The sequence below is a fragment of the Phoxinus phoxinus genome, assembly GCF_949152265.1.
Source record: "Phoxinus phoxinus genome assembly, chromosome: 11".
Lineage (NCBI taxonomy): Eukaryota > Metazoa > Chordata > Actinopteri > Cypriniformes > Leuciscidae > Phoxinus > Phoxinus phoxinus.
In genome coordinates, this window is record NC_136886.1 from 24,096,552 (window position 1) to 24,119,668 (window position 23,117).

Genomic DNA, 23,117 nt, shown 5'->3' on the forward strand with positions numbered 1-23,117 from the left:
TCATTCATCCTTTCAAAACGTAACGTTAAAGCGAGTTGCACACCGGACGAGAAGCGCAGCGCCTCGTATTTAAGATTGGAACACATTATTCTCTATGAGTGTACACACACCGGCGGTGGGAATCACGCAGGGCGCCATTCTGCGTTTTTATTGCTGGCCATAAACTGAGAAAGCGCGCGTCCGATGTGCGATACGAGTTGTCCTAGACGCGGCTCGGCGCTGCGCTTCTTGTCCACTCTTTGGCCGGTTCGCATCGCAAGCCCAAACAAGTGTGTGCGGCGTGCCTGTTGTTTTGTTGTTGGTCTAGCTAGATCCGCTGTGGTGTTGTAGTTTTAACAACGTTACTAGTTGTTGCAAAAGCATGTGAAAAAAACTACAAAGTTTGCTAGGCGTTAATCTCGCGATAAAAAAAATTGACGCCGTTAAAATGGGTTTGCGTTAACGCCGTTAATAACGCGTTAACTGACAGCCCTAATATATATATATCCTTTATTTTATTTTTTCAAAACACTAACGATACCAATTCCTCGGAACTGAAAATCGCAGCATGAGTGCCTCATCCCGGGGAGAAGAAACCGCAGCGCGTGCTTGTCCCTGAGATAAGGCACTGGATCTAACACGTGAAGGCAGAGATAGGGCGAGCCCGTCTCAAACCCCGCTGTTAGATCCATTTGCGATCCCCAAGATGTTTGTCGCCGCTGAACTGTCCTCATCGAAGAACGCCCGGCAGGAGCGAGGCGTCCAAACAGACAACCTCTCGCAATGCTCAGTCAGTCATTTCGAGAACCGACTTGGCATGCTCTACTCCCAAAAAAGCAACGCAAAGCTGATGCGTGTCCCCACCCGAGATAAAACGAGGGTAGGGAACAACACAACGTTTGAATTCTTGTTTCTTATATATATATATAGATAGATAGATAGATAGATAGATAGATAGATAGATAGATAGATACTGAGACAGACAATAATAAATAGACAGGGACAGATACAGATAGCGCTTTCTGAAGGCAAAAGAAGAACCTGATCTCAAGGGTGCTTTATAGCTTCCTGGTCGATGACGTCACCCGCCTATGACGTCTCATTTTTCCATTGGACTGATTATACACGTGCTTCACGACGCAATCACGCAGGGCGTTCCCAGTGCGTCTCGACGCAGCTCGAGTTCCCTTGAAAGGGAGCGTTACATTTACCTCAGGAAAGCCATTTAATGACGTAAGTTGGCTAGAAACGAATGAACGCGTTCCCAGTGCGTCTCAACGCAGCTCGAGTTCCCTTGAAAGGGAGCGTTACATGTCATTTACCTCAGGAAAGCCATTTAATGACGTAAGTTGGCTAGAAACGTAAGTAAGTTGGCTAGAAAAAAATTGCATTTTATAATATATGTAGTATTAGTATAAATTAGTATTTTGCTAAATATGTGCACTAAATTACATATTTATAATATTTTTTACTTATAGCATTAAAATATTATAAAGTTGTTGTAATAAAAACCGCATTAGGCCTATATTTAATTTGAGTTGTTATTTCTAACCTTTAATAATACCAGCTGACAGGGCTCTCTGTAGTCTATGTTAACAGCATTAGGTGAGATTTTATTTCTTGAGAAAAATCTACTTTAGCCTACCTAATAAATATCCAAATTGAATCAAGATCGGAATAAAACCACAAGAATTAAATTGAAATTCCAAAATTCGTATTGAGCAATAATAAAAGCAGTAGCCTATCAATTTCCATGCACCATGCCGTCACTAAACTTAATAAAATAATGCGTAGTAGTTAGGCTACCAAATGTTTTGAACAATCACAATAGCCTACACTTATTGTGATGCAAGTTAATTTTTTTAATTTTTTTACATTACCTTGTGTACTTATACTCCCTGTTCTGTTCAGTCCCTTGTCGGTTATTTTTTGTGTGAACATGGTGTGAAGTTTGTCATTGTATTAAAAGACTTTGCATCCATCACCATCTCCTTCGTCGTGTGCCTTTCTATGGCCTCCAGACAATATGTTCCCCGTAATTTTAAAGAAGCATTTATGTATTGGTACACTATTATTACAAAAAGGTACGCAGTGCATGTTCTCACTAAATTGCTCCTAACATAAGATTGTTGCCTTCATAATAGTAGAATAAGTACCTCTTAGTTCTAAAATACTTGCAGTATAAATCATTTGTTTATTTTCCTGCTTGTTACCCCTTTATTACCCAAACTTTACATATTTTTCCCATATACCTAAACAGACGTACTTTATAGGTACACTATAATTACTGAAAGTTCTGTTGTAAATTCATTTGACTCATGCAGTACTTTGCGGGCTGTAATCTAAAGCATTACCGATTCCAGTAATATCAGTTGCCTAAAAAAGCAAATTTTTTTTCTACATAAAGGTGGGCTCCCTTCTGACATGTCGAGATCAGGTTTTGGACTGAACACATTTGCTTTTGCAAGTGTCAAAATGAAGTCCAAAACACACCTGTTTCAGACAGTGAAACAAAAAGTATTACTTAGTGCACCTTTAACTGTGAGATAGTTATACATGATGTCATTAACTGTATTTCAAGATTTCTTATTAAATGAGGCATTAGAGTATGAAGCCTTGTTTATGCTTTCCTCTGGCTCCACACCGCACGGCAAGCCTCTTCCTCCTGCCCAAACGGACGAGGCTTTTATACTTGACTCGCTCGCCACTGTACTATTCTTTGAAACAACAGGGGGCAACTCAGAGTAATTGTCTTCCAACCCACCATGAAGCAGTGGTGAGAAGACTAAGGTACACACGTGAAGATGTTTGTTTTGTATTACACTTCACCAAACCCACGATACAAAAGAACGTCTAAGGTTACAACTGTAACCCGAGACGATGCGTCGATGACTCTTTGGGAACACCCCTGCGTGATTGCGTCTGAAGCAATATGAAGCACAATGGCACTGCTCCCTTGTACCTTAACTCATTACTTCAGACTTATGTGCCATCCAGAAACTTTCGCTCTGCAAGCGAGCGGGGTCTTGTGGTGCCATCTCAAAGAGGCACAAAATCTCTTTCTCTGACCTTTACCATGACTGTTCCCTGCTGGTTGAATGATCTGCCTAACTCAACCAGAGCTGCTGAGTCCCTAGCTATTTTTAAGAAACTGCTGAAGACGTATCTTTTTCGGCAGTACTTGATCCAGTAATACTAACACTTTCTCCTATATTCTATCTTAAAAAAAAATGTTAGATTGAACTGCGAAGGGTCATAGCACTTACATACTGTTGTCCTACTCTAGTTTAATTGCTTCTATTGTTCTCATTTGTAAGTCGCTTTGGATAAAAGCATCTGCTAAATGAATAAATGTAAATGTAATTGTGTCAACTAGTCCAATGGCGCGGGTGACGTCACGACCAGGAAAGGATAAAAGCACATCCGGTTTAGAACCGCGCTAGCTTTGAAAAAGGCAAAGCAAGTCGATCACAGGGATGTAGGAAGTATGGCAAAGTAACGCATTGTCTCATTCCCTACTCAGCACTAGGGTTACAGTTGTAACCTGAGACGTTCCCTTTTGAGGGAACTCACGATGCGTCGATGGTGCCCAACACGCCATACGAACCAGAGCCTGTCTGTGTGAATACTGAGAGCACAACTAAGACAAGAGCGCCTGTGAACCTGGGGTATCGCCCAGGTCAAAGTTGTACAACCTTACGAATGTGAGTGGAGAGGACCAGCCTGCCGCATACCACATCCTACAGGGATATCTACTTATATAATAAGGCTTATAAGCCGCCAAAGTCCTGTCCTGGTCTAAAAGCACCATGGAGGAAACAACCAAAGGTCGGACCTAAACCTGCGGAAAAACTAACCCGCAGTAACTCCAGCACTGTACCAGTTGGGCAGTAAACTGGGCCCCACTGTGCGAGATCCACAATATGAAGTGAAAACCCATCACTTAATACATACAGTTTCCTCGTGGAGGGAGCTCTGGAGTGAAGTATGGTCTCCACAACCTCAACTGAGAGACCAAAGTTGGGCCCCCTCAGATACCAAACCCACAGGTTCCAAATCTCTGGGCTGGGTTGAAGGGTCACCCCTTCCACTTGAGACCGAAGGTCCCTCCTGACTGGAATCTCCAAGGGAGAGCCATCGAGGAGAGACACCAGGTCCGAGAACCAGTACGGTTCTACTACTAGTAGACTTATTCCATCCCGGCGGACCTTCTCCAGAACTCCTGGAGCAGAGTAATTGGGGAAAGACGTACAGACATAGCCTCAGCCATGTCTATACCACAACGTCCAGCCCCAAGGGAACTGGGTTTGTGACTGAGAACCAAAGTGGGCAGTGTGTTGTATCCTGAGATGCGAACAGATCCACTTGTGCCTGGCCATAAACCCCTCAAGTATGCTCCACCACCTCGGAATAAAGCCTCCCTAGGGACCACAAGAGAATCTGCTGCGCCAGTTTGTATAGTGGACATGAACGCAGACACCCCTGACAATTTATGTAAGAGACCACTGATGTGTTGTCTGTACGGACGAGCACATAATGGTCCCTCAGATCTGGGAGGAAATGTCTCAACGCATTGAAGACTGCCATCATCTCCAGGCAGTTTATGTGCCAAGAAAGATGATGACTCCTCCACAGACCCTGGGCTGAGCGGCCTTCCATTACCGCTCACCAGGCGGTGAGGGAAGCATCTGTTGAGATAACAATCAATGGCAAAGAGCTCCCAAAACGGACCCTGGGATAGGAACCAGTGTTTCCTCCATATAACCAAGGCACAGAGACACCGCCGCGTGATCTTGATCGTACGAAGTGGGTTTCCCCTCGGGGAGAATCCTCTGGTTCTACGCCACCACTGCAAGGGTCTCATGTACAGTAGGCCAAAGGGTATCACATTGGACGCTGCTGCCATGAGGCCCAACAGTTTCTCAAACTGTTTCACAGTGCGTGACTGGCCTAGCTTCAACTCTTTTGTGGCTGTGAGGATAGCAGGAGTCTCAACCCCAATTTCTTCATGTGAGCGAGGATGACATCTCGATGCCGAACCGCTAACTGCTCTGATTCCGCCAGAATCAGCCAGTCATCGATGTAGTTCAGAATGCGTAGCCCAGCCTGAGCACTTCGTGAACGTACGGGGTGATAGAACTATAGTAGACCGAATGGAAGCACCCAATAATGGTATTCTTTGCTCCCAAAAGAAAACCTCAGGAACTTCTTCCTGTGTTTAAGGAGGATGGAGACATGGAAGTAAGCGCCTTTTAAATGTATTGTGAAAAAACAGTCCTTTGATCTGATTTGAGTCACGATCTGTTTGAGTGTGAGCATCTTGAACTTAAGTTTCATGACTGCACGATACAACAGACGGAGATCTAAAATGGGACGCAACCCATCATCCTTTTCCGAAACAATAAAGTAGCGGCCGTAAAACCCCGATATCTGTCAGGCGAGTACACCTGCTCTATAGCTTCCTTCGTTAATAGAGACTCTTCTTCTTGCTCCATTACCAGAGCCTGCTCAGGGTATACTAACGTGAGTAGCACCCCGTTGTAACGAGGTGGAGGAGAACGAAACTGGATTCTGTAACCTCTCTATTATCTACAGGACCCACGGAGATATATTTGGCAAATTCTTCCACTCTGTCGGAAAATCTACTAAGGGTACCAGTCTCTCGAGACTGGCCTCTGGTGTTATTGTAACAGCCACTTCGGTGACCTGAAGCATCCTGGCAGGAAACAACTGAACTGTTTTTGAACCCCCTCAGAGGGTGCGAGTTTGACACAGCGTCGTGGTGACTCTGAGCCATGTGCTCGCTGGAGACTGCTGCACCCCGAGGCACCAAGGGTGGCAGGGTTGTCAGAACGGCCTCCTGAGGGCACCGAGGTGGGGCGAGCACAGTATAATGAGGTGTACACCGCTCCACCCCGGTTGGGGCTGCCCTCAGAGGTCTGACACCAGTGGTGTCAGGACCTTGGCCGAAGCCTTTTTCGCAGAAACAACGGTCCTCAGATCCATCTCCTGCTTCAAAGGCTTCTGTTGAGAATGCAATCCCGGTCCCAAATCTTTCTGAGGGGGGGCACAGGAAACGACACTCTGTCCTGCACAAGGAGTTTGTTAATGGCTGGGGCTGCTCCGCCCAGCAGCCCTCCATTTACGCCTTTCCCACCAGCGGCAAGCAGTTTCTAACTGGCCTGGAGAGTAATGCCGAGCCTTAAGGGGAGCCTATAGCCGTGACAGGACTGATAGCTCGCAAGCGTGCCTTTGGCATCGGCCATGCCCAAGCTCTTTCAACCCAATTTATTAAATATAAATTTTGAGAATTAAAACCCAAGCTAAAAGGGTTGATCCGGGATCTCTAATTTTATTAGTGGAGATCGGGAAAAACTGGAAGGCCCTGACATGGAAGTTATAAAATCCAAAACTCATTGTACACTCATTGTTCATCAGTCCACATTGTACACAAAACTCATTGTACTCCATTGAGATGGAGAATCTTCAATTCCCTTAACTCGATGCTCAGCACATCCATCTCCTCGGAGGTGGACTGCTGCAGCACCATATTATACCATTTAATTCCTCAAAATGAAATGTAGCCAACTCATCTAATTCCTCAATTAAATGCAGTAAAAGATCAACCAGACAAGTCAAAAAACGCTCTGGATGAAAGGCTGAACTTACATACTAATGAAAGTCAGACAAGCATACATAATTTAATTCCTCAAACTTAAACACATCAAAAGATCCTCAATTAAACTTCTTCAGAATTAAACATAGTAAAAGATCAACGAGACAAGACAACATAGTCTGGATGAAAGACTGAAAATATATATATCTACGCACACGTCGGGAATGTTTATGAATGAACATAGCCCGCTCACTTATTTTCATTTTTCTCTACCAGGGCGGAAGAAGCCGCGGCGCGGGCTTCCGATCCCAGAGAGAGAGCGCTGGATCCCTCGGGTGAAGGCAGAGAAAAGGCGGAGCCCGTCTCTAACCTCCCCCCGCAAGATCCATTTGCGAACCCCACAATACCAGCTTCCATGCTGCCTCGGCTACAACGGGGCCAGTACTGTGAGGAACGCGAGCCTGAACACCCTCCTCAAAGAGTGACAGGTGGGAACGGAGCTTGTAAAGCGATAGTAACTCGCAATGCTTGTAGTCAGCGCTCTCGACAGATCATGCTCCGTTCCAAACAAACAACACATACATTTGTGTGTATCCCCACCCGTAAAGAAAGAGGGCAGGGAGGAACACACGATCTAAGGCTGTTTGTACGCCATAATATCTATGCTTGTGACTGATATAGTTACAGACAACAATAAATAAGACAGACAGTATGTAACACAGAGCACTGGCTGAGGCACAGAAGCTAGCGCAGTTCTAAACCGAATGTGCTTTTATCCTTTCCTGGTCACGACGTCACCCGCCCGTGACGCTCACTCTCGCCATTGGACTAGTTGACACTAGTTGCTTCAGACGCAATCACGCAGGGGCGTTCCCAAAGCGTCATCGACACATTGCGAGTTCCCTCGAAAGGGAACCAAAGAATTGTGTGAAACCCAGTAAACCTTGAGATTATCACTTGTGACATTGGAACAAAATATTTGGATATGAGAACATATGTATAAAACTAAATCAAACACCATTCTCTGAAATATTTTCAAATTTCATTATACATTTTTATTGAACATGGACATAAACAGTATTGTCATCAAAAAGGCTTATTTCTGATTTCGTAGGGTAATTTTGTAAATGTAGAGAAGCGCAAACTGGGTGCCGGTATTGATGACGGTGCAGACGTACCTACTCGGCCAGAATTGGCTTGAAGTTGTGCATCTTTGGATGCTGAGCCGCATACAAAGTTACAAAAAATGCCATGCACACCACCACGCAAAATTAGTTCACTCAATGCGCACGACTGCCCACACCGGAATGACATAATTTTTTGTTGTGTACAGCTTCGTGCTTGTGCGGACGCGTGCAGTATAAACCAGGCTTTACATTGGTTTGTGCTTTTAAAAGCTGGGGTCAGGAATTACCAGAAAGCTTAATTGAAATACTTATAACATTTAAATAAATACAAATTCAAGTTCATCTGAGTGGCTTTTGTGCATACCAAAGTTATTACATATGAGTTTTTGATGTTCAGGTTTGGTACGGAGCGCCTATATGCACAGAAAGAAGACCTATTGCATGAAGTGCTGGAGCTAGAAGCCGAGAAGAATCTTCTAGCGAGTGGGGAAAATAAATACCAGGATGAAGACCTCAGGAAGAGAGCACTGGAAGAATTATCATCTCTTGAGCCTGACAAATCCACTGTGCTGTCAGTAACAACAGTTCAACCTGCTGGTAAGGAGCTTTTAGTTAGGAAATAATTATAACCACATATATCATTAAACAACATACAGCCTGAAGATAATTAGCTTTTATTGCATCTAATTTAAACATATTTGTGTAATTTTTAACAGTGGTAGTAAGCCCAGAACCCGAAGAGCAGGAGGAGACTGAGCTCACAGCTCCTACAGCCAAACGTCCATGTCAGTGCTGCTGCCAAACCTATTCAGAGATCCTGAGCTTTCTAGAAAAGCGATTTGAAGCAGAGCAGAGTCTGCGAGAGGAGGAGATGGCACTGAGAAGAGAGGAGCTAGAAATCCAGAGGAGTAAGATTGCCCTGGATCGAGAGCGTCTTGGAGCAGAGAGAAAAGAGCGGGAACGACGGTTTGACCTGGAGAGTCAGGAAAGGCAGGTCATACTGGACTTGTTGAAAGAGAAGGTCCTAAAGAATGAACGGAACTCTGACTGAAATTATACGTTTTTTCTTTTCAGTCTTTGATGTTGAACTCTCCTTCCAACCAATGCTAGCATTTCGCTTTCCTTGTTTAACTTGATCTCCTTAAAATATGAAAAGAATATAAACCTATAATATAGTATATAGCATTTAATGCAATGGGTAAATGTCTTGAGATATGATTGCATTTTATAGATCACCTGATTGACCCTAGGTTTCACTGACAAGGCTTAAGCCTAGTCCCAAACTAAAATGCATGTTTGAGCTGTTGTTGAGCTATGTTGTACTGACATATTTTAAAATAGGTCAGTGTTATTTTTTTTGTCTCAAGATGCACAGTTATGTTTTTCTAAGGTACTGTACATTTATAAAAGGTACTTAAATGTCCTAATTGAACTAAGGCCTAATCCTGTCTTAATCTAAACCCTGTCAGTGAAACCAGGCCTGAATTTAGGAATTTGTGAAACCAGGCCTTTAACTGTTGTAATTGCTTAATTTTAGATGCAGTACTGGCATGCTAAGATCATTGGGCTGATTGAGATAATTGACCGTTCGCAAAACCCCGCCCTCGAATGGTTCTCGTCCAATCCTAGCTCAGCAACTGTAACTAAGGAGAAGGACCTCCGTCAAACATTCCGATTTCAGCAAGACAGTGAAACGATTCGCCTATGGCAGTGAGGTCTGCACGGGCTTAAAACTTGCTGTATTTTATGATTGCTTTCAACTATTATTAAAAAATAGGCTACATGTACAAACACCGTTTCTCAAAGGCACTGCGGCCCCTCATCAGTCAGCAAACAAGAGAAAAAAAGAGAAAGAGCACGGACTTACTAATTACGAAACTTTGATGTGGTTGAACAGGTACACAGTCACAAATTCCTCTGGAACTCAAACATTAAACTTCAAAACAAAGTTTGCGCAGTTGCACAACTATTTACACACATATATCCTTCTCAGTAGGCTATGAGTTATGAATGAAGAGAACAGCATCGAGAGTTGATGGTTTCAGCGCGTCCGCTGATTGCAGTGTTGTGACTGAGGAGCACATGCGCAAAACAGTTTTGTAAAATGATATATGATCAAATAAAAATGATTGATATATAATTTTACAAAACTGTTTTGTGCATGTGCTCCCGTGCACTATTCTGTCTATACTTTCTGTCGTGCCCTGGAGAATATGTCTGCTGCATTACTCCAAAACCAATCACTTAATGTATGGATCTCAACCCAGCCATGGCTATGGTTCTCAATTGTTTGACGGGCGTAGTAACAATAACTAAGGGGCGTGGCTTTTGCGAACGGTCAATTGCTTATTCTGGATTAGGGAGCCAGTAGCACTATTGTGCCCTTATAGAGCCAATATGAAACTAAACTGTTCAAGGTGTTATATAAAACAATATCTCATGTTTCTTCTGTATCAGGACAGGTATGTTCAAAATTGAGCTTGCAAAAGAAAGAGAGCTTTTCACACTGATATTTTATTCACTTGCCTACACTGACTGCATTGTACTTAAAGCTGTGTGCAATTTAAGATATTACAATTGTGCTGTTGCAGAACATTTTCATTTACATTTCATCAGAACTTTGTATTGAAGTTTATTAGAAGTTTTAATTGGTAAAATGTTTGCAGACCTTAATCACTTAACCATGAAGCTAAAGCTAATTTACAGTTTAATCTCTTGTAACATTTATTATCCTTATAAGAGGGTGCAAGTTATTTTGTTAGTATTTATTTTCTTCCAAGTAACCTGTTCCCAGAGATCATACTGTAATTAATGCCACTTTTGGTTTATGTGTAAACCATTTTGGTTTTCGTCTGCATTTAAATCTTTGTTGTGTAATTGGTAAGTAGTATAGTTTAACTTTATTAAAATGTCACATTTAGTTCGAATTGTGCTAATTGTGTTTAACATACAAGGGAAGTAAACGGGAAAAGAACAGACAAAGCTACATACAATGCTTCAATGTTATTGGTTTCATCCACTTTTTTACGAAAAAGCGTAATGGTTGACTTGGATTTTGTGTGCCTTGGTAACAAATCACATTAAAGCCTTGATGTCATTGAATTTTGTTCAGAGTTGTGTGACATTAGGTAATATATTAATAATAATATTTGGTTTCTGCAGTATATGAAGATTTGATGGTGCAAATGGGTGCTGTCAGTGAAAAGGTTTACAACCAGTGTTTGTGAAAAAGATCCTGGAGGCAGCTTTTGGGGTAGAAACGAATGGAGGCGGCATGGACCCGGAAGCAGTGTTCTTAACATCACGACTTACAGTCTTTAAGTACTTTAAGTATGTTCGACTCATTTACTTCCTTCCACTGGTGGAACCTTCACATTTGGTTCAACTTGATGTGGCGCTGCGCAGACTGTTCGGTGTATGACAAAAAATATGGCAAGAGCAATTTGAAAGCATATGGCACCGGCTGCTCTCTAATCACTCTCTCTGTGCTTTGATGTCATTCGCCGATCGGTCTGTGCAGTACTGCATAAAGTTGAGGGGCAAACTTCAGTCATTTCAATAGAAATTCATATGATCTGGAATTTGAGGTCGAAATATTTCCCAATGCAGATTTTACAAGCCCTGTTTACACCTGGGGCCTATAGCTATAGCATGATGGTAGTTAAACAAACTCATGATTAGTTTTAAGTTGACAAAACCAAACCAATTAAATCGGGCTTTGTTTGTACCAGGCTTTGATCTTGAGTTCATGGAGAATGTGCACTTGAAAATTTGGTAGCGAAATTTGGTTGGTACATCGGTAGCGAAAAGCCAATCGCATGCCTTGAAATAGCCAGGGCTGTCGCGATAACCGCAATATTGTATTATTCTGCGCTTACAAGCCAACCACAGAGAAATGCAAGTAACCGCAGCAACCACAATATTCGCGTTTTCTTTTTTCATAAGGCTATATGCTTCCCTTCTTGTTTTGAACTTTTGTGCATGTGTATTGAATGTTAAATAAGTTAATAATGATAACAAGACTGTTTATCATGGTGATTTGTACAGAGGCAAAGCCATCTTTAGTGGCAGAATTGATAGTCAAGTCCATCCATCCATCCATCTTCTTCCGCTTATCCAGGGCCGGGTCGCGGGGGCAGCAGTCTAAGCAGAGATGCCCAGACTTCCCTCTCCCTAGCCACTTCCTCTAGCTCCTCCGGGGGGACACAGAGGCGTTCCCAGGCCAGCCGGGAGACATAGTCTCTCCAGCCTGTCCTAGGTCTTCCCCGGGGTCTCCTCCCGGTAGGACGCGCCCGGAACACCTTCCCGGGAAGGCGTCCAGGAGGCATCCGGAACAGATGCCCGAGCCACCTCAGCTGACCCCTCTCGATGTGGAAGAGCAGCGGCTCTACTCTGAACTCCTCCCTGAGTGACCGAGCTTCTCACCCTATCTCTAAGGGATTGCCCAGCCACCCTGCGGAGAAAGCTCATTTCGGCCGCCTGTATCCGGGATCTTGTCCTTTCGGTCATGACCCAAAGCTCATGACCATAGGTGAGAGTAGGAACGTAGATTGACCGGTAAATCGAGAGCTTCACCTTGCGGCTCAGCTCTTTCTTCACCACGACAGACCGGTACATCGACCGCATTACTGCAGAAGCTGCACCGATCCCTCTGTCAATCTCCCGTTCCATCCTTCCCTCACTCTTGAACAAAACCCCAAGATACTTAAACTCCTCCACTTAAGGCAGGAACTCTCCACCAACCTGACGTAGGCAAGCCACCTTTTTCCGACTGAGGACCATGGCCTCGGATTTGGAGGTGCTGATTCTCATCCCAGCCGCTTCACACTCGGCTGCAAACCGTCCTAGTGCATGCTGAAGGTCCTGGTCTGAAGGGGCCAACACGACAACATCATCTGCAAAGAGCAGAGACGAAATTGGGTTGTTCCCAAACCAGACACCCCCCGGCCCCTGGCTGCGCCTAGAATACTGCCGGCAATGCGAACCAAGCTCCTGCTTCGGTCGTACAGGGACCGGACAGCCCTTAGCAAAGGACCCCTCCTTGAACTGCCACCTTAACGTGGTGGAGGGGTTTGAGTACTGGAATGACCCTAGGAGCTATGTTGTCCGGGGCTATATGCCCCTGGTAGGGTCTCCCAAGGCAAACAGGTCCTAGGCGACGGGTCAGACTAAGAGTGGTTAAAAAAAAAACTTTATGAGGAAAACTAAATCGAGGACCGTGACGTCGCCCAGTATGGCGCAGCCTGGGCCCCACACTGGAGCCAGGCCTGGGGTTGGGGCTCGTATGCGAGCGCCTGGTGGCTGGGCCTCCCCCCACGGGGTCCGGCCAGGCTCAGCCCGAATGAGCGAAGTGGGGCCACCTTCCCGTGGGCTCACCACCTACAGGAGGGACCGTAAGGGGCCGGTGCTGAGAGGATCGGGCGGCAGTCGAAAGCGGGGGCCTCGACAACCCGAACCCTGGACACGGAAACTAGCTCTAGGGACGTGGAACGTCACCTCGCTGGCGGTGAAGGAGCCTGAGATTGTGCGTGAGGTTGAGACGTTCCAACTAGAGATAGTTGGAATCACCTCTATGCACGGCTTGGGCTCTGGAACCACACTCCTTGAGAGAGGATGGACTCTTCACCACTCTGGAGTTGCCCATGGTAAGAGGCGGCGGGCTTGTGTGGGTTTGTTAATAGCCCCCCAACTCAGCCGCCATGTGGTGGAATTTACCCCGGTGATCGAGAGGGTTGTTTCCCTGCGCCTACGGGTCGGGAATAGGTCTCTCACTGTCGTGTGTGCCTACGGGCCAAAAAGCATGGCTTGATCACTCTGTAAGACTAGCCCTCACAGCAAGAGACAAAGCCTTTTCTTCTGGGAACTCGGAGGAGAAGAAAATAGCTATAGCTATATAAAATAGCTATATAATATAACCTCCGCAGGGCAATCAAGCTGGCAAAGAGGCAATATAAGGAAAAAATTTAGAAACAGCTGAGTGAAAACGATTCACGCAGGGTATGGCAGGGTATACATTCCATATCGGACCTCAAGGCAAGACCTAGTTATACAACTAATGTCTTGCCTACACTGCCAGATGAGCTGAATCTTTTTTATGCCCGGTTTGAAATCACCAACATGACCCCCCAGAGTAGTCCCGCCGGCAGTGCAAACACTCCCAATAACACACCTAGGACATTCCACATCACAGAGGGTGATGTGCGACGTGTGTTTGAGCGAGTGAACATCCGAAAAGCTGCTGGGCCGGATGGGATTCACAACTTGCAGGCGTGTTTGTGGACATTTTCAACCGTTGTCTGTCTCTCTCTGTATTTCCCTCTTGCTTTAAATCCTCTGAAATAGTGCCAATTCCCAAGAAGAGCAAAATCATGTGTCTAAATGATTGGCGGCCTGTTGCCCTCACTCCGATAGTGAGCAAATGCTTTGAACGGCTTATAAGAGATTACATCAGCACTATTGTCCCAAAAACTCTGGATCACCATCAGTTTGCCTATCGAGAAAAGAGATCCACAGAGGATGCTATATCCACAGTACTCCATAACACACTCACGCACCTGGAAAATGAAAACTCTTATGTCAGAATACTTTTCATTGATTATAGCTCGGCATTCAATACAATAATTCCCTCTAGACTGGTCAAAAAACTCAGCAGCCTTGATTTTCCATCGGACCTCTGCAATCTCATACTGGACTTCCTAAGTAACCGCCGTCAGGTGGTTAGGATGGGGTCCATCACCTCCGCTCCTCTAACCGTGAGTACCGGAGTGCCCCAAGGCTGTGTGCTTAGTCCTCTTCTTTACTCACTGTACACATATGACTGCACACCATTACACTCGTCAAACCTCATTGTCAAGTTTGCTGATGACACCACGGTGGTGGGCCGGATTAGAGGTGACAACGAGTTGTTGTACAGGGAGGAAGTGGAGAATCTGGTACAATGGTGTCAGGATAACAATTTGTCACTAAATGTGGCAAAAACGAAAGAGCTGGTGGTGGACTTCAGGAAGAGAAAAAGAGCTGAACTGACTCCCTTGATGATTCAGGGGAATGCTGTGGAAAGGGTGAGCAGTTTTAAGTTCCTTGGGATCAACATCACCAATAACCTCACCTGGGACCTACACACTACGGGAATAGTGGGGAAGGCCCAGCAACGCCTGTTCCACCTTAGGCGTCTGAGGAAATTTGGCATGGGCCCCAATGTTCTCTGTGCCTTCTATCGAGGGACAATTGAGAGTGTCCTCACAGGGGCCATCACCTCCTGGTATGGCAACTGCACTACAAACAGCCGCAGAGCAATACAAAGAGTAGTAAAAACTGCTCAGAAAATATGCGGCTGTGAGCTTGCACCTATAGCAGACCTGTATCAGGAGAGGTGCAAGACGAAGGCCCAAAAGATTGTCAAGGACTCCAGCCACCCTAACAGCAACCTTTTCCAGCGGCTTCCCTCAGGCAAGCGCTACTGCAGTCTGAGAGCAAAAACCTGCAGACTTAGAGACTCATTTTTTCACCAAGCTATTAGGCTTCTTAACAGTAGATAGACACTATTTATTATGGAGATGTAATGTACTGTTTTTATCATTGTGTGTGTGTGTGTGTGTGTGTGTGTGTGTGTGTGTGTATAGGCACTTTTAAGCTGCTGCTTGTCAGGAGGGAGGGAGACCTAAGATTTTTGCTCTTGCATTGTATGTAAATATGATATGAGATGCAACTTCAATAAACTGAACTGAACTAACTCGCATTCAGAGGGTACGGAATCTGCGTGTCCCGCCTGAAGAAGAAGGCCACCCCCGCGAAGTAAGGAAAGGGGCCATCTGGTGGTGGCAGGGTGGATGGAGAAAAAGAACATTCTGAAGTCTTCAGGATGGAGGGGATAGCCTGTCTGGTGGTGTTAGGGATGATGGAGGGAGGACCCGACTTGGTGGAGTAGGGGGGTTGAAAGAAAGGTCCCGTCTTTGTGGAGACGGGGAGGATGGTGGTAACTGGAGCGACAGCATCTGCGAACTCAAACATGTGTAAGTACTACCCTTTTATGCTACAGTAAAAATTATATGATTGGATAGATGAGAAGGTAATTAGTGACGTGAACGATTGAGTCTTCCTGGCAGAACTTGCGCTAGCTTCATTTCTTCTAAGCTATCTGGGATGCTGAGATGATTAAACTGATTAGGAAGATTATTGATAAAGCAATCTTTAGTGGCAGATGTTAGGGTGGTGCAGAGACAACAGGGACCCAAGAGCAGATCAATTGAAAATAGAATTTATTGTCCAAAAGGTTGAAGCAAAACAAAACAAAACATAAAATAATTGGTAGCCGAGTCACCAAGTAAGATGGCGAGGCAGAGTCGAAATCCAATGGACAGGCTGGGGTCAAAACCAGTAGCGGACCAACAGTTTCAAGGTAGAAGCCAAGGCAATAGTCCAGGACGAAAGCAGGGGGTCAAAAACCAGGAGAACAAGTTGAGTTGAGATAGGGAACAGGAACTAGGCAAATAAACAACAAAACAGGATTAAATAGTCAGACAAGGCTTTAAAGGTTTAGAAGCAACCAAAACAAGACTTTCAGGCAAGGGGACAGTGGTGAAACTGACGGAAACCAAGACACACTGACAGAGAACCAAAGAAAGAGAGACGCATAAGTAGTGGAGAAAATCAGTGCAGAAATGGGAAACAGGTGTGTGAGTAATGAGAGTGAGAGCACTGATTAGAACGGGATTCAGCTGTGATGGTAGAGTGAGGTGAACTGACAATCAAGACACAAGACAAACACAGCAGAAAGGCTGAAGATCAAACCAGAATCCTGACAGCAGAAGTGATAGGTCTAACATATTTATAACACGGAGTCGGCTTTGCAGCCTTCGCTAAATGTAATTTACATGAGACTAGATAATGATCTGAGCTCATCGCTCTGCTGCAGTTCAACGGCATCAACATATTCCATGTGATAATATTAGATCTAGAGTATGAGTACGACAATGAGTAGGTCCTGACACGTGTTGTCTAACTCCAATTGAGTTTACAATGTCTTTAAATGCCAATCCCAATACATATTTTTCTTTATCTACATGTATATTAACAAAAACAATTAGTACTTTATCTGCAGCCAATACTGATTCTGATAGAAAGTCCGCAAATTCTTTGAGAAAGTCTATATGGTGCCCTGGTGGCCTGTATACAGTAGCCAACACAAATCTCAAACGTGATTTATCATTTACACTATATATTTTTACATTAGGCACCAACACTTCAAAATAATTATATTTAAAATTAGATTTCTTAGTGGTTTTAAAAATATTACTATAAATTACAGCAACACCTCTTCCTTTGCCTTTCAGACGAGGTTCATGTTTAGAACTGTGATTGTGTGGGGTGGACCATTTAAAGTAATGTAATAATTTGGTTTTAGCCAGGTTTCTGTCAAACACAGCACATCTAGGTTATAATCTGAAATCATATCATTAACAATGAGTGCTTTTGGAGTAAGCGATCGAATATTCAGCAACCCAAGCTTTATCATTTGCTCATCTGTATTATATCTGTTTTTTATTTGTTGAACATCAATAAACATTTTAACCTTAAATGGGTTTAGACTAGGGCTGTCCGTTAAACGCGTTATTAACGGCGTTAACGCAAACCCATTTTAACGGCGTACATTTTTTTATCGCAAGATTAACGCCTAGCAAACTTTGTAGTTTTTTTCCCATGCTTTTGCAACAACTAGTAACGTTATTAAAACTACAACACCACACCGGATCTAGCTAAACAAAACAACAGGCACGCCGCACAGACTTGTTTGGGCTTGCGATGTGAACCGGCCAAAGAGTGGACGAGAAGCGCAGCGCCGAGCCGCATCTAGGACAACTCGTATCGCACATCGGACGCGCACTTTCTCAGTTTATGGCCAGCAATAAAAAAGAAATAATGTGTTCGAATTTTAAATACGAGGCGTGGCGCTTCTCGTCCGGTGTGCGACTCCCTTTAACGTTAAGCTTTGAGTGGATGAATGATGAGCGCGAGATGCCGAAATGGATGCCAATAAGATTCTGAATGGAAAGTTTACTTTTAAAGTTGTGAACTGAGCTATCATCGTCCAGTCTAAACACCACTTGATGGCAAAGCACACACACCGCTGATGCGTTTCTACGCCCACTCGTTAATATCAGTAACGTCACCTCATCAGTATTTCTTTCACCCTTTTATTGATGGACAGTGTTACATTGTGTGAGAGATTATTTGCTCCAAGTGAGAATGTTAGTGTGAAATTGAACACAGTATATGTTGTTTTCAATAAAAAAAAACATTTGCACAAAGCAAGCCGATCCACTTTTCCATGTTGATAAGAGCATTAAAATGAGAAAAAATAATGGGACAAAAAGAAATCAAGAGACATTTAGAATAGATAAAAATGTGCGATTAATCGCGAGTTAACTATGACATTAATGCGATTAATCGCGATTAAATATTTTAATCGTTTGACAGCCCTAGTTTAGACGTTTTTTGGATTTCCAAATTCGGGGAACAGACACAGTCTCTATTTGATAGGCTACTATCTCAAGCCGCATTTGGAAACACAAGGCATTTGAAACAACGCCTCGGCTCTTTTAGGAAGAAAACGTGAGTGTCGCGGCGGCGAACACACATGGAGTGTGAGTTTAAACAAGGATATGGGTGATGGATAGCGCAGCAGGAATAGCGCCAGCGCCCTCATTGGTGCTTACGTCACGGGCAGCCTGCCGATAGGTTGCAGCAAGTTGCCGCAGAGCAGCCTCGCCTAGGTCTGCTCGCTGCAGCATTATGCGTTTTAAAATAATACAAAATTAATGATAATTTTTGGCTTCAGTATTCTCGAGAAAAGGGATTTTCACGTAGCATAAGCTAGCTTACGCAACACGAGAGTACTCTCGTAAGAGAATCATATTGAACTTTGGACAGTGCATTTTTATAATTTTGAAGGAAATTCGAATTAATAATAAAAAAAAATATGTTTGTGCTGTAAAGATAACAGCTATGTGATTTAATAGCTGACACTTGTAACTAGTTTGAATCACATTTTGAATGCACCAGCTTAAGGTCCTCCATAGGGAAGCTAAAAATAACAGTAGTAGGGAGTGTTGGCTGGCTGTTAATATCGTTGAGACTCGGGATGAGTTTTTGTACTTTACGTTGCCCAGACCAACTTTGGTTAATATTTACATTAGTTTGTAATGTTATTCAGATTCATTTAATTGTTGCTTTATCTTTGTATCAATACGCTCTTTTTTATATGATGTAATTGGATTTATTTTCTAGCCCAAGCCACCTAAAGATTCTCTTTCAGGTTATCCTCAGGTTATCACCTCGTGACTGGGCAGAACAAGCCATTGAACATATAATTGGTGTCTTTGATCTGTACATTTGAGCGTGTATTAATGTGTGTAATGTGTCTGCTGATGTAAAGTTCAAAATTAGCTTTTTGCAGTTATTGCTGCCATTAGGGCTGAATGAGCGTCCATAGGAGAGACAAACAGAAGACCAGACCAGATCTTCTGCCACTATTGAAAGACTGTGTGTTAGATTGTGTGTTATCTTCCATAACAATGTTCTTGCTTGCTATATATTGCTCAATTTGAGGTACCCAGTATGAACAGTTATACGTTTTCCAATTTGAACTGTCATTGAGAGAACTAATCACTGTATATGATCCATCAACAGCAGAATAAATGTCCTGAGTTGATTGACTTGTTAGATTGACTGCTCCATGAAACCAGTGGATGCGCCCTTCATGGTTTGACCTCTCAACCTTGCATGTCACCCTGTTCCCATCTTCATGTATCTGGACAATTTTCTGAGGACACTCTAAGAAAAGAAAGAAAATTTCATTAATGTTGACTTGTGATTCTAAAATGCATCTTGAATGACATAAAGTTAACGAGGGTTGGCTAAAATGCTAGCCGACCCTTTAGCATTGACTAAAATGCTAGCCAATCCCATAGCTCAAAAGAAAAGCAAAAACAAAATAAATACATAATTTCCTCAATTTTGCATAGACATACAGTACACATTTACATTTATGCATTTGGCAGACACTTTTATCCAAAGCAAATTACATTGCGTTTCAAAGTAGGCTACAGATTTTTACATTCTTATCAGTTGTTGCTTTCCCTGGGAATCGAACCCATGACCTTGACATAGAAAGCACCAACGCTTTACTGTTTGAGCTACAGGAAAGTTCTGAGTACAGGAAAGGATTCTGAGTATGAAGAATTTGTGAAAAGAATAAATAAGTTGATTCTTCACTCCCTATCATAAAATTTGAGCCTACATACCCAGTGTCACATTGGTATCAGCATGTGTATGTCCATGGGAGGATCGGAGTTTGCAGATATAGCGTCCAATGTCATCTGGTTTTGGGTAGGCAATAGTTAGTACCAGCTGTTTGTTTGCTATATATTGGCAGCTGAAAAAACGTCTGATTGCTGTATTGCTTTCCGAGCATATTGTTTTATTTGATTCTTTAATCCAGCTTAGATGAGTAACGCGGAATTCACTGTCCTTTTCATCAGATAGAGATACATTGCAGTGCAGAGTGATGGCCTGGTGGCAGTAGGATATCACAGGTTTAGTAACAAGTACACTAGCCATGCCTGGGAAAGAGAAAGACAGGGTAACACTTTATAATAATGTTCAGTTATTAGTTATTTAAGTTATTAGTAAATGATGAACTAATAATTTACAAAACATTAAAATACATTCATAAACAAATAAGTGATATGCTAACATTTTTATGTTTTGTAATTCAGTTATAACTTATAAGTAAATTAATTTTTGTATTATGTACTGTATTTATTGGTATCAATGCATTCTCCTTTTTTCCCATCATAACAATTAATAAGAACATTAAAGAAAGAGAAATAAAATTGAACAAATAAAGAAAGAGAAATAAAATTGAACAAATAATGAAATTAAGTAAATAAAACCTTTTTTTTTTAAGCCCTGATTGTGACATTACGCCCCCTCCCAGAAAGGTCGAATCTTGCGCCGCCCGATGGATGGATGAGGTTTTGGCAGAGGATGGTCCTTAAGTCTTTATTCCCTGATGGTATGAAGAACTAGAACTTTCCTGTTTTTTATAAAGTTTTTTTTTTCTCTGTGTTTTTTTTATTATTATATGCATTGTTTTTATACTCCTTTTTTGTTGTTGCTATAATTGAATACCTAATATTTTGTCATGCATGTCAATGATCAGACTCTCTTGGAGCTCCACCTGTGATAGAGTTGTACTTGTGATTTGTGAATTGCTAATTTACCAACAAAAGGGTGAATGTTTGTTGCAGAGCGAGCACTGAAGATAGCAATGTGTTGAAACGTTTGCTCCTGTTCATTTGTTTTGAATTCACTTTGCACTTTTTGCACTATGCAATCCAGAAAAAAAGAGAAAAAAATGTATAAACTTCTGTAGTCTGTACTGAATTCAGTATGCGGCCAGCTACCTTCTTGCTCGTTTTCCATATCTATTTGGCTCCATGCACCTGAAGAAAAAGTTTTCATACATTTTTAGCAAATCACTTATTGATCATTTATGAATGTATAGTTATGTTTTGTAAATTATTAGTTCATTATTAACTTATAACTTATAAGTGACTTATAACTGAATTAACAAAACATTCATAAAATGTCAGCATGTCACTTATTAATCATTTATGAATGTATAGTTATGTTTTGTAAATTATTAGTTCATAATTAACTAATAACTTATAAATTACTTATAACCGAACATAAAGTGTTACCATGAATCATGCGAAATATAATGTAACTGGAAAACGGTTTTTTTAACCCAGTAAATAAGCAAAAATGCATGCAAATCTATATAAATTGTATCACTTAAATACCAATAACAGGTATAATGACTGAATTAGGATCTTTGTACTTTTTTTTTTGCTTTAAGTCTAGCAAACTACTATCTAACTGTGATTCATTTCAAGCATTTATTGTAAACACATGAGACATGCTAAAATAAACATTTTTCAATTAGAGTAATAACTCACCAACTGCTGCTGATATAGATGAAATGAAGAGAAGAGCAGAAAATTGCATACTGAAGATATTTCAGCCTTAGGAGCATAAAGAAACAAACAGACAAACAAAAACATTAACAATAAATTACATTAAAGTGGTCATGAATTGATAAATCACATTTTCCATGAGCTTTTGAAATATAAAGCCCGGGACACACCAAGCCGACTATCGGCCGTTGGGCAATGTCAGACGTTGTTTTGAGCATCGGCCGACGTAGTTTTCCCGGAGTGTTCCATACCGTAGACTCTATAGGGAATGCGAATGTGACATCACACGTTTCACTCCACGTTGCATTTCGGGGAGGCGCCGCCATCTTTGCAGGATACGCTATCCGTTGCCATGGTTTCTTCAACAGTGAGACCGAGAGAAATAGCAGCAGAGAGAGAGAGCAGCTTGATATTTGTTTGCATTTTGCGATATGGCGCAGTTTGGGAATAAATAGAGAAGGAGGAAGGGAAAGGAAAGTGGCTCTATCAAGAGAGAATAAAAAACAACGCCAGGCAGCGCTATTTAGAGAATTTGCTTGTCATTAATCAAGATGGACCCGTACGACATGCCAGCTGCAGAATGGACGAAAGACCCAGAAGCACTACCACCTTTCACACCCGGACAGAGTTGGTATCAGTGCCTACAGTACAAGATGCATAGCAAGAGTTCAGAAGCTTTCAGTCATTAGAAGCCTATGAACAAGTCTTCTGCGGCTGGGTGCAACTTACAAACCCACAAAGTAACCTGTAAAAGTCGTAAGCTCAGTCATACTCGAGATTTCTGGCATCATTCATATGTGGAAATATATCCGATATGAATCAGATACGTGCATTTGCACCTACAGATCGTACATTCTGTCAATGTGAGTCATACGTCATTGAAAAAAGTGACTTTTTAAAACATTTCGTGGTACATATATATCTATAACAAATTAAACAACTCTAGTTGACCACCAGAGTATTAATTTTGTTTGTTTGTGTTAAATAAAAGGCGATCTGGTGCTAAAATAATAATAATAATAAAATAATAAAAATGTGTTGCTTTTGCAATCATGCTGTGCTCGCTGTCACTGCAGTCAGTTTATTGACAAGCAGTTTCTCTAAATAGCGCTGCCTGGCGTTGTTTTTTATTCTCTCTTGATAGAGCCACTTTCCCTTCCTCCTTCTCCATTTATTCCCAAGAAACTTCGCCATATCGCAAAATGCTCTCTGCTGCTATTTCTCTCGGTCTCACTGGTGAAGAAACCATGGCAACGGATAGCGTATCCTGCAAAGATGGCGGCGCCTTCCCGAAATGCAACGCAGCGTGACGTAGGTTCGCATTCTCTATAGTCTGACGCCATCGGGTTTTTTGGT

General features: G+C 42.6%; 2 protein-coding genes across 3 annotated transcripts in view; one reads left to right on the top strand and one right to left on the bottom strand.

Annotated features, from left to right (window-relative positions):
* LOC307006877 (uncharacterized protein) overlaps positions 1–10,828 on the top strand; it is a 29,247-nt gene extending 18,419 nt beyond the window's left edge. For both annotated transcript variants that reach the window (XM_079628326.1, XM_079628327.1), the window contains 2 exons: positions 8,120–8,319; positions 8,439–10,828. In XM_079628326.1, the coding sequence (XP_079484452.1) occupies positions 8,120–8,319; positions 8,439–8,773 (535 nt within the window). In that variant the 3' untranslated portion in view covers positions 8,774–10,828. The remainder of the gene's footprint in view (positions 1–8,119; positions 8,320–8,438) is intronic.
* Positions 10,829–14,590: 3,762 nt separating this feature from the next.
* The window catches only part of LOC307007194 (uncharacterized protein), a 58,389-nt gene continuing 49,862 nt past the window's right edge, over positions 14,591–23,117 (bottom strand). Inside the window, exons 2-5 of the mRNA XM_079628952.1 lie at positions 21,744–21,809; positions 21,189–21,227; positions 20,025–20,342; positions 14,591–19,554 (exon numbers count right to left, since the gene is read on the bottom strand). Of these exons, the coding sequence (XP_079485078.1) occupies positions 19,190–19,554; positions 20,025–20,342; positions 21,189–21,227; positions 21,744–21,792 (771 nt within the window). The 5' untranslated portion in view covers positions 21,793–21,809 and the 3' untranslated portion in view covers positions 14,591–19,189. The remainder of the gene's footprint in view (positions 19,555–20,024; positions 20,343–21,188; positions 21,228–21,743; positions 21,810–23,117) is intronic.